At 37.3% G+C, this 12375-nt stretch overlaps 1 protein-coding gene across 1 annotated transcript in view; it reads left to right on the forward strand.

Annotated features, from left to right (window-relative positions):
• The first annotated feature begins 911 nt into the window (after positions 1 to 911).
• RFX6 (regulatory factor X6) overlaps positions 912 to 12375 on the forward strand; it is a 68983-nt gene continuing 57519 nt past the window's right edge. Inside the window, exons 1-4 of the mRNA XM_062187685.1 lie at positions 912 to 1134; positions 1419 to 1575; positions 3979 to 4102; positions 5811 to 5872. Coding sequence (XP_062043669.1) covers positions 912 to 1134; positions 1419 to 1575; positions 3979 to 4102; positions 5811 to 5872 — 566 coding nt within the window. The remainder of the gene's footprint in view (positions 1135 to 1418; positions 1576 to 3978; positions 4103 to 5810; positions 5873 to 12375) is intronic.

Here is a 12375-nt window from a genome sequence, read left to right on the forward strand (position 1 = left end):
AGAGCAGTAGGCATATAAAGGCACCTCGCAATGGGAGGATTATGTGGCCATCAGGTGACCCTACCTCAAGTATCCACCAAGGACTCCTGCTTAAAGAGAGCACAGCTATGATTTTTCCACCACTCATGACTTACCATTTTGGTTTGGAAAAACGATTGCAATTTCATTTTCATTTGAGTGAACGCACATCTCACTGCAGTTAGGTATTTGAGAAGAGGGATCACCAGGGATGCCTTTAAATTACAAAATACTGTAGATGGGCCTTAAATGCCAAGTGAGGGCCACATCCGGTAGGGGCTGCAAGGCCCAGGAATCCCAGTCTGAGTGCCTCTGCGCACAGCAGTGTGTGATGCTGTAGGATTTGTCTACCAGCCACTGAACAGTGCCCTCACAACCCCTCGGGTTATTCCAGGAGTAAATAAGCCCGCAAAGACTCGGGTACGCTTTTCCCCCACGTGTGGCTGGGCCCCACTTACGCCTGCAGAGAGGAGAGTGAAGTTTTCTCATACCTTCCTGGGAGTTTGAGGTGTGAAACGTGTTCCTGGTGTCCTGGGCAAGAAGAGAGGGAAGAGAAAGAGGAAAGGGTGTGGGGACCCGGACTCCATTGCTAAGGGCGTGACGGGCGCAGGTGAGGAAGTGAGTTCCCAGCAGAGCATCTGCTCGGACAGCACACAGGCGGGGAAAGGCAGTGGCCCCTCGGCCTGCCTCCGGGCAGTCAGAGCTGCACCTGTGCACCTACCTCATCCCTTCTCTGCCCAGTCCGGGGGCCCCTGCAGCTGCGGTCTCCTCCCCCGTCCCTGCGGCCCCGGGTCCTCCGCCCCGCCCCGCCCCGCCCCGCCCCATCCCGGGCTCCGGACTCCGCGGGGGTGCGGGCCGAGCGACCGGTGCGGAGGTTTCTGACGGCCAGGACGATGGCCAGGGTCCCAGAGTTGGGAGACGCCTTCTCGCAGGCGCAGGCTTCGCCCAAACTTTCCCCCGAGACCCAGCAGGACTGTTGCTTGCAGCTCCTGGGCAAGGGCTTGCTCGGCTACCCGGAGGAGCGACGGTTCTTGGCGGCTGAAGCGCAGCCCAGGGGCGCTCCGGGCGGCGGGCTGACCGGGGAAGACGCGGAGCTGCGGGTTGGCGTTAAATCAGGTGAGTGCTCTGCTCCCTCCGGGCACGTGAGCGGGAGGAAGAGGTGTTGTAAGCAGGGCATCGGTAATCAAAGTAAACACTTCCCAAATATGCACATAGGGAGAATGTTCTTTCCGAAAGATTGTATTTCCCACGGGAGACGTTTGACACATGAGATGAGTTCTAGGGGGTTTCGCTTAGCGCTCGCGCCCTCCTCCCCGGATAGGCCACCTGAGGACGCTTACAGGCTACTTTATTGATTTTATATCCTATTTTTCTTTATCATCCCTTCGACCTGCGATCAGAAATGCATTTAAATAACGGTAGCTTTTCCTCTGAAGAGGAGGATTCGGACAACCATGACAGCAAAACCAAAGCAGCCGATCAACACCTGTCTCAGAAAAAAACCATCACGCAGATTATGAAGGACAAAAAGAAGCAGACCCAGCTCACGCTGCAGTGGTAAGACTCGCCCACGGGGGTACGAGCAAGCACCGGCCCGCGCTGTGAAAGTCTGCGGCTGTAGGATCTTTGCTTTCCACGCTTGGATTTTCCCTCAAACTTTCTGGGGAAGTTTAGAAGATGAGTTAGAAATTTACCCAAGACATTCATTTTCGCTGATTATTTAGTATACAGGCATTCTGAGAAAAATGAAAATAATCTGCAATACAGATAAAAGCGACACTATTTTGTTCATCATTGATAAAAACTACAGTTTCTTCCCGTGTAAGCAATATAATGAACGTTTTATGGTTTATTTGCTGAACATGCAATCAAGTTAGTACTTACATATTTGTTATTTGGTAGTTTTGTATTCATAAAACATGGCATTAAAATAATTTAAAAGGAGAATCGGTCTTAACGACTGCCTTTATCCAGAGGACAAATAAAAAATAATGTGTTGATTGTAAGATGAAATGTGTTTGAAATCAAAGACATACAAAATTAGTTAAGATATCATTATTAGCTTAAGAAAATGCTTGGCTATTTTTATGACACCTGTCATATGATTTATTATAATGGAATATCATAAATTTGATTTTGTGAAAATTATTTAAAACTGAGTTTATCAGTAGGTGTTATATGTATACAGAGCATTTTGTAATATTTATCATAAAAGGAAGAAAGATCTTAAGTAAAAATGTAATATAAAGCTTTACTGCCTAGTTTAAAGAAATAGTAGCACAAATTTCCTCCCAAATTCCAAATAATAAACAAGCAAATAAATAAAAAGGCTACTTATTTACTAATTAGTTATGTAATCTGCTTATGTGTAAAGAATAATCTAAACATTAGTAAAATACAGCAAAAATAGAATCAGAAACAATCAAATTTTATTTTTATTCATTTAAAAATTAGAACACAATTTATACATACTATATTTTTTGTGACAAATACTTGAACCTTTTCAAATATTTGAAATATAAACCAAATATTCCTCAAAAGCTAGTTAAATTATTGAAATTGGTGTCATGATTACTGCTTAAGAATACACTAGAGCAATAAATGAGCTAATTATCTGGAATATTTGGGTCCAACTATTTTCATTAAGATAATTGGGTCAAAAATGTTTTTGACTTCAGGTATATTGGGAGATCTCTCCCATTTTTCAGTTCAAATTGAATGAGTGGAAGCAACCTTAGATTTATCCAAATTAAACATTGTAGCTATGCGTAGGATTACTCAGTGTTTTGAAAACTAAAACAAAGCCGACAACAATGTCAAAATTAGCCAGATGAAAAGTGTACATTATATGTGTGTCATTAATATCTAATTTTAAACAGCTAAATGTTTCTGATAAAAATTTCCAGTTTTTGAAACTATTACACACAATTTTGTATGAATTTTCCATACCTTCTCCTAAAACAAATAAGTGTTAAAGATTTGAAAAAATTGAGTCATTCCCATTTTTGAGAATTATCCTTAAGATATGGGATTATCTTGGAAGTGTTAAAAATTAAAACTGAAAATTGAAGTGAAAAAATTGATTATCTTCAATTTTCATTGTCAACCAGGTGTTTGGTTTATTGTATGCAAATTTATTTTATGTTTTGTTTTGCAACACTAGAGCAATTGTAGGTCTTGTACTTTTTGTTCTCCTTACATAGTTGCAATATGTTGCAATATGAATATATATTTGCTGCACTTAACTGAATAATAAATGAAATTATCTTCAGATTTTCAAATTTTATATAGTTACATTTGTAAAAAAATGGGTGAAGGCACTTATAAGGAATTATATTATGTCTCAGTTGTATAGGATATTTCAGATAATTATAGTACTGATCATAATAAAAGGTATAAGGATAGAAATAGATTAATATTATTTCAGACTTAAATATATGAGTTTGCCATTATGTATTTGCAAATGAATGTATCACCATCTTTTCCTAGCTATTTAGGGTTCAGAACTAGTGTGTGAATAAAAGTAAAGGAATGGGAACATTTGCCAAGCTGGAACCTGTGAGCCCTTTTGTGTTGAAAATATTCTTTTAACTGAAACAGCTATCTTTAATTTCACCATTCCTATTTATGTTTCATGGAACAAGCCATGATATACAGTGAGGATTCATATAGAGTAAGACCTACTATTGGGGAATTAGACCTCACAGAGTGATTTTACTTTAGCTGTGTTATTTTAATTTCACTAGCAGATATTCATTGGGCCGTTTGCTCTTCTAGCATTAATTCTTGTTATATTATTTTTAGTAATATCCATAACTGTAAAAGTCCATTCAAGTCTACTTATTAACTCATCTGTACGAATGTGTCTGTATTCAAAATGGGTATTAAATCAATGAGAAAGTGGAAATAAAAGGAGAAAGAAAATACTTGACTTAATTTTTGACCTCTTTTTTCCCTTAGGCTTGAAGAAAATTACATTGTATGTGAAGGAGTTTGCTTGCCAAGGTGCATCCTTTATGCACACTACTTAGATTTCTGCAGGAAAGAGAAGCTGGAGCCAGCCTGCGCAGCCACATTTGGAAAGGTAAATGACATACTGCCTACTGCTTTATAACTACTATTACTTTATAACTAAAGTCATATCAGGCAAACAGAATGGAAACAAGTTCATCTGAGATAGTTCTCTTAATGAATAGTAGTACATTCACTTTGCAGGCAGAAATGAAATCTTGTAAGGACTGTGTTTGAAACTATCATGTGTTTCTATGTTGATTTTGAATATTAGAACCCTGGCTATCAGAAGATCTAATATGAACTTAAAACAAGTTTCATTTAAGGAGTAGCATTTCCCTTCAAACAGCGTTAAGGACTCCGATTTGGGTTGTGTGGAGGGGCAAAATTAAATGAGGTGACAAGTTTCTTGTTAATACTATTAGTGGCTATTCTTACCATGTAGGTGGCTCAAGTATGTTTGTTCTTAGTAAGTTTTTAATGTTAACTACATAGGTCTCCTAATTCTCTACTTCATCCTCAGTATGTTTATATTCCAAACTCCAAGATTTTATGTTTGGATTGGTTAAATTGTTGTCATTGAATAATCTTCCTTTCTTCCCAATCTGTATGGTTAGGATAGGAACCTATAAATATGGCATTATTATACTAATGTATGTTAAAATCTTTGAAGAATCAGGAAATAATGTTTTTTTTTTTTTTGGAGGGGGGGAAGCTTTGATCTTTGATATTCTTGTCATGCTTTGTTTAAGAACCTGGGATATCTCAGAAATTATAGGAAGTGTGGGTCTCAAATATCGTATCTCATGTAAACTGAAATCTAAATAGTAACCTGTAGAGGGACTCATTGTTCAGAAAATAATGAATTCTGTGGTCGAGCCTCCTGGTTTTGTTTTGTTTTTTAGCTTAGTTTATCTATTTTGAAAATCTATCTATTTGTGTGATTAGTGAGATATAGAACGTGATCATCAAATGACCTGTTTCTAGCTTGGACTGTATCCAATTCCTTTTGAGACCCTGTGCAAAGCATATAATCTCTTCAAAACTCAGTTGACTCATTCTATAAAATGAGGAAGTTGCATAGGACAACTTATGTTCACGTTAGCATCACATTTTGTGAGTCTGCCATATGACAATATTCTTAACTGTTGACTGCTGAAGCACCTTGAGAATCTGATAAAAATCTAGTCCCCCAAGAAATTAACAGATCAAAAATTTGTGACGGAATGCTCTGAGGTTCATGTATAGAATATAACATTCAAGCGAAAACTCCTGTATTATGTAGAACATGTTTTTCTTTTTTTTTTTTAACCTTCATAACCTTTTCTTCATTTTAGCAAATTTAGGGAAAGGAACATACAAAAGAAAATGTTTGTAATGCTACTATCAAGTAAGGCAGTGGAAGTTTCATGTGATCTTCCAAAGTGGGGGAAGGATATTTAATTATGGATAAATCTGTGAGTGGAATTATAACTGAGAAACCCAAATCTCACTTGTACATAAATAAAGTAAAAATTGCTTTGGTATTACTATCAAGCAAAGCTAGGTGCAGATATCATCTACCTTAGAAATAGAGAATATTGCAACCTGAAAAGTACCTCCCTGCCTCTGCTGATATATTTCTTTCCAATTTGCACTATTGAATACATTTTCCATAGTAACTCTTCAATTCACAGCTCATTTAAAGTTCAACGTTTACTTGATCAAAGCAATTGGGAGTGAGTGTCTTGCATTAGAGCCACACATTTTCTAAAAACTGAAGTAGTTGTCTTTCTTTTCAGACAATTCGCCAGAAATTTCCCCTCCTAACAACCCGGCGGCTTGGAACAAGAGGTCATTCAAAGTAAGACATATCAATGAACAAATATCAGATTCTACGCTTGTACGTGAGGATTAACACAAATATGAAACAAGTATTGCCTTTATCAGTGACTAGCACCGGGTATGCCCTTCTTGATGAAGTAGACATTTACCAACTATAAGAACTAAAACTAATTTTGTTTTAGGTTTAGTATTTAGTTTAGTATTTAGATTTAGTATTTGGATTTTAGTATAATGCTTTGAAAGCAAAATGACACAGAAAAACCATCAAGTATTAAGCTTTCTGCTGGAATAACTTAAATTATGAGGTGATTTCTTGTTGGGAGCCATACCTTCCTGCTGTGTACTTGTTACAAGTATAGCTTCCCTCTGAGAAAAATAATGAAACATTTACAAATCTTGAAGCCAATACTGAAAGCATCAGTGTGAAGAAAGATGAATGTGAAAGACTAAATGCACAATCAGGAGCAATCAACAACACTCCCAAAGAGCCAGTCCAAAACCAGGGAGCAGGAAACTGTGAATAGAAAGAAATGCCTTGACGTGGTTCAGGGCTTTTTTTCTTTTTAGTTTTCTTTCCAAGAAAATAATTTCTTAGCATATTCTTCTTTTCCATTCAAGACAAATGGCATGCACAAATCACCTCTTTGGTTGTCTCTTAATGTAAATATAAAGAAAATAAGCTATCACATATATCCCCTCTCAGTGTCTTCCACTTTTCTTCTGGTTTATGGCCATCTCTGTACAACTCCCAGCTACAAGCTTTTGTTTATCTTATATCCTCTGTTCACTGTATTTTCATTTATCTTTTTCTTCTGCATACAAGAATATCCAGATCTCTTTTATGTGAGACAAAAAAAGTCATCTCAGACCTGCTATCCCCTTCACCTTGCTCTGTTATTTTCTTTCTGTTTTCTATTTCTTGAAAGAGTAGCTATTTGGTCACTTGCCCTACACCTGATCTCATCCTTCTGTTTTAGTCCATTTCTCCATCTGGACAAAACCCTACAGGATAATTATTACTGTTACTAAATTTTTTTTGACTCCTGCCTATAATTTGAGCATTGGTACATAAACACGGGAATAATTACTGTGGTAGTAACATCAAGCAAAAGCAGATACTGACATGATCTGTCTTGGAAATTAAAGAAATATATACAGGAAACTTAGAAAACAAAGAACAAGTCTTCTGTGGCTTCTCCATCACAGCATGGGGCCCTCTTTCCTCTTCTACCACTACTTTTCTAGCTTCTCCACTGTCTCTTCCTGCCTTGACATCTAGCCCTGTACTGATCAATGGAAATATAATGTAACAACATACTTGATTCACAAACTTCTAGTACCTTAAAAAAGTAAAACAGAACAGGTGAAGTTAACAATAATAATATTTTATTTAACCCAGTATATCCAAAATATTGTCATTTTACCATGTAATCAGTATAAAATTGCTAATAGCATATTTCACATGTTTTCATAGTAAGTTTTGGAAATTCTTTATGTATTTCACATTTATAACATGACTCAGTTTAGCCATATTTTAAGTTCTCAATTCACTGATATAGCTAGGAGTTTGCCTTGTTGATTACTCAAGTCACTTGCCCATAGATTTGTCTCTCCTCATTCCCACCTTCATAACCTGGTCTTGGCTCTGTCTTTCTAGTCCATTCAATTCAACTTTCCCAACCTGACCTTCTAAGGTACCAATTAAATCTTAAAGTTCCTGTGCTCAGAAACTTTCACCGATTCATAATTTCTACCATTGAAGACAAAACCTTTTCTCATTTTGACACCCAAGATCCAGTATGATTTAGTAGCAACCCGCTTTCCTATCTTATCATCTACTTCTCATTTTTCATCATAGAACTTACGCTCTCACTAAATTATTACTCCCAATACTTTTCACTCTCATCTGTCACTCTTTTTATGCTGTCTCCCCACAGCCCCAAAACAATGTCCTTTCCCGCACATATATATATTAAAATCTTACCCATTTAAAAGAACCTCATGAATTTCCTCTTTTGAATCTTTCCCTAACTTATTGATTATTGTAAGCACTTTATTTGTGCCCTTATAGCAGTTGGTTGGTGCCTATCTTAATGTGAAATGAACTTATCTCCTCTCCTAAACAGACTCAATCAGTCTCCTACTGAATTTGATTCCTGTTGAATTGTGTAGATGAAGTAAAGAGGAGACAGTGTTGACTTAGATAGATAGGAAAGAAAGAAGCAAAGCAATGCAGAGAAATCTTCTTGACAGGATCTACAAGCGAGTGGGTAGGCAGACTAGAGAGAAAGCCAATTAATCCTAGAAGGAGCCTTCAGGATTAGGAGTGAATCATTAACCCTGACATTGTGACATGTGAGGCTCTACTTCTTAGCTGGATAGAACATGTGGTGACTTCTGGCAATTTATTTGATATCTGTGAGCTCTAGATGTACTAAAGAGAAAGCATTAACAATTTACATTTTTTCCTATCTTACTAATTTATATTGAAAGATATACCTAGATGTAGATCTTTATTTTATAAATCTTATAAGTGGCGATGTTTTGATCTAATTATTCTTAGCCAGAAGTTTTTCTGTCTTTATTTCCAAGAGCTGTGAATATCCTTAAACTTTATCTTGGAAGATAATGTATCTACATAGTGATTATGAACATGGAGTTTTAATTTGTCCAAATCCAAGCATTAATGTCACTCCTAATTCCATATATAATTATATGACACTGAATAGATCACTCAGCTTTTCAATAGTAAAGGGGGTATGCTATATCTCATACTATTGTTGTAGAGGATTAAATGAGATAAAGTATAAGAATGAATGAAGGAGTGAATATTCTTTCAATCTAATATATCCTTAATAATATGAAATTAATGACTCAATGCATCAAAAATCAGCAATACAATTGTATTATTATTTATTGAGTCTCTCATTATCGCTGATCCATCCAATAATGACACAAAATAGGAATTGCTATTTTATAAATGAAGAAATGAGAAAACTGCCGTTCAAAGGTTATTGACTTGCCAAGGGCCACAGATACAGCACAGTGATACTGTTGGCATTTAAATCAGGCTTACCTGAATTTAAAGCTTGTGCTTTTATCATCTAGTATAGTAAAGCCTAAACTTTTTCAGATATCAGTCATATCAGCAAACAATTTCAATTGAAATTTTTGGTATTTAAAATGTCTTATTAAGATTTTTTTTACTGATCTAACAGTTCTTAAAATTTATTAATGTATTGGATTCTTCCTCAAAGTGCCAACAACACTTCCACAAGCCTCAGTCATAAAGCATTTTATTTAGAGATATTTATATTCTATATAAAAATGAATTTGTAGTACAAATACAAGTTTACTTTCTGACTTGGAATTGTTGTCCTAAGTGTTTCTCTATGGTATTATTTTCACAGCTGTCATTTCTAATGTCTGTTTAGTATAGCATAAATTTATATAAAATATTTTTGTCTGTAAACTATGAACAATTGAACAAGACAGAAATATAAATATGTTAAGAATATCTTAGAGGCTGGCACCGTTGCTTAACAGGCTAATCCTCTGCCTTGTGGCACTGGCACACCGGGTTCTAGTCCCGGTTGGGGCGCCAGATTCTATCCCGGTTGCCCCTCTTCCAGGCCAGCTCTCTGCCATGGTCCGGGAAGGCAGTGGAGGATGGCCCAAGTCCTTGGGCCCTGCACCTTCATGGGAGACCAGGAGAAGCACCTGGCTCCTGGCTTCGGATAAGCATGATGTGCTGGCCACAGCGACCATTGGAGGGTGAGCCAACGGCAAAAAGGAAGACCTTTCTCTCTGTCTCTCCTATCTCTTACTATCTACTCTGCCTGTCAAAAAAAAAAAAAAAAAAAAAAAAAAGAAGAATATCTTAGAAAATCAAGAAATAGTTTCTCCCACTTTCATTAGTAATTTTGCAAACTTATTTTATTGTCATTGTCACGTTTAATATAGTTCCCTAAACATACTGCAGTTAATATGAGGGTACTTCAAAAAGTTTGTGGACAATGGAATTAAGAGATTATTTTAGGAATAAACATTTTGAGATTGATATGTATGAGAGTTCTACAAAGAGTTTATTAAATTAATGGTTGTTGTGGAGTAGCAGGATAGGTTGTATCTTAGGATGCCTATATCCCAAAACGAAGTACCTGAGTTTGAGTCCTGCCAATACTTCCAATCCAGCTTCTTATTGACCCACAGCCTGAGAGACAGCAGATGGTGGCTCAAATGCTTCGTTCCCTGCCACCCATGTAGGAGATCCTAATGGAGTTTATGGCTCCTGGCTTCAACCTGCACCAACACAGGTTGTTGTAGGCATTTAGAGAAGATGTCTGTCTGTCTGTCTGTCTGTCTCTCTCTCTCTCTTGCTCTGCCTTTCAAATAAATAAAAATAAATATTTTTAACAGTTCACTGAAAATGTGTATTTAGAATTTCATAGATAATTTTTGTAAGATTAATTCTTCATAAACTTTTTGAAGAACTTTTTGAAGTAGTCTTGTGTTCATTGAATTATTATATCAAAAATGATATTAATTTATTTTAATTCCATTGGATTACATGTTAAAACATATTAATATTATGTATCTCTTCTGATGACAACTGCCTTAAAATGTTCTTAATTTTTACCATAGTCTCATAAAATACCCAGAATGTGTTCAATCATTTCATTTAGAGCTTCATCACTTATATTGGATCATGATTAACTCAAAAGATTCTGTATTCCAGGAACAAGGTAGTACCACTATTTCTAAAACTGTCCTTAGATGTCTGAGATTCATGGAGCAATATTACCCTCCCAATTTTACTGGTTCATTTATGAAATTCAAAGTTTGGGAAACATTGATGGACAGGACAAGAACATGGTTAGTTCAGTCTGAAAATTGTGAGTGAATTCTGTGTCTATTATTAAGTAATGTTTTTCTTAATTTTTTAAGGATTTATTTATTTACTTGAAAGGCAGAGCTAGAGAGAGAGAGGGAGAGAGAGAAGGAGAGAGAGAAGGAGAGAGAGATATCTTCTATCAACTGCTTCACTCTCCAAATGTCTGCAACAGGCCAGGGCTAGGCCAGGCCTAAGCCAAGTGCCAGAAACTCCCCTGTGTCTCCCCTGTGGGTGCAGAGGCCCCAGCACTGCAGCCGCTTGCGCTGCTTTACCAGGCACAGTAGCTGGGATCTGGATCGGAAGTGGAGCAGCCAGGATTCAAACTAGCGCCCATATAGGGTGCTGGTGTTGCAGGATGTGGCTTTACCTGCTGTGCCACAAGGCAGGCCCCTAAGTTCTGTTTTTCAAAGTTCTGAAATAACCAGGTATCAGTGTGATCAATCCTCACAACTCTCAACTTTGTTCAGGTACTATTTCTTTCCCTCATTAAAAAGTGAAAGGTGAAAAAAATTTACATAAAATAAACCAAATTTATTCAAAAGAAAGGAAGAGATAAAATAGTTTTAGAAAGTGATATATAAAAACAAGCATAAAAGCTGAAATTATGGAATCACAGTGTAGGCCCAGGTATCATTCAGTGTTGACTTTTTTTAAGATTTATTTTTATTTATTGGAAAGACAGTGGTTTACAAAGAGAGAGGGAGAGACAGAGAAATCTTCCATCTGCTGGTTCACTCCCCAAGTGGCCACAATGGGCTGAGCTGGGCCAGTCCAAAGCCAGAAGCCAGGAGCTTCTTCTGGGTCTCCCACGTGGGTACAGGGACCCAAACACTTGGGTCATCCTCAGCTGCTTTCCCAGGTGCATTAGCTGGGAAGCTGGCTCAGAAGTAGAGCAGCAGAGACTCAAACCAATGCCTGTATGGAACGCTGGCATGGCAGGTGATGGCTTTACCCTCTAGGCCACAATGCTGGCCCCCAGCGTCAACATTTGAAACAATCAGAAACCACATAGGAAACCACTGCTGGTGGCTTAAGGGGAAAAAATATCTCTAAAGCTTAACGTGGGTCAGAAAGCCTCACCCTAGAGCGCCTACCAAGCCTGCTTTTGGAACAGACAGTCAGTTTGCTGGCAGTATTAAGAGCTCAGTCCTCCATCCATTCCCTCCCTTTAAAAATCTCCTCCCAGCGAAGAACACCAGCACCCTTAAAGGCAGACTCTGCACATTTTCTGCAAGATAAAACTAATCTCATGTTCATGTTTTATTTATCTTTCGTGGTTTGACCACCAGTGTCCAAACTATACATCTGGTTTTATCCTCTTTAATAAGTCTAATTTCAGATTTTAATAAAGTTGAAACAAAATTCTGTTGGTGCAATAGAGTAATGAAGAGTAATTCTTCATATTTTATGGTTATGAATGTTTTATGTCATGAATAAGCAATCTATACATATTTATATTGATGGACAATGCAAGATGTTAAAAGGTTTTTGAGATTTATAATAGGATACACACTTTCAAAGAATTTTCACTGTTAATGTTAACTTATTTAGCAAGCATTTTACTGAAGTTCTCAGTGCTAAGTAGGCCTTAGTAGTACAGTGGTGAGCAAACAGAGCCTGAATCCCAC

Source organism: Lepus europaeus, chromosome 3, assembly GCF_033115175.1.
Source record: "Lepus europaeus isolate LE1 chromosome 3, mLepTim1.pri, whole genome shotgun sequence".
Taxonomy (NCBI): domain Eukaryota; kingdom Metazoa; phylum Chordata; class Mammalia; order Lagomorpha; family Leporidae; genus Lepus; species Lepus europaeus.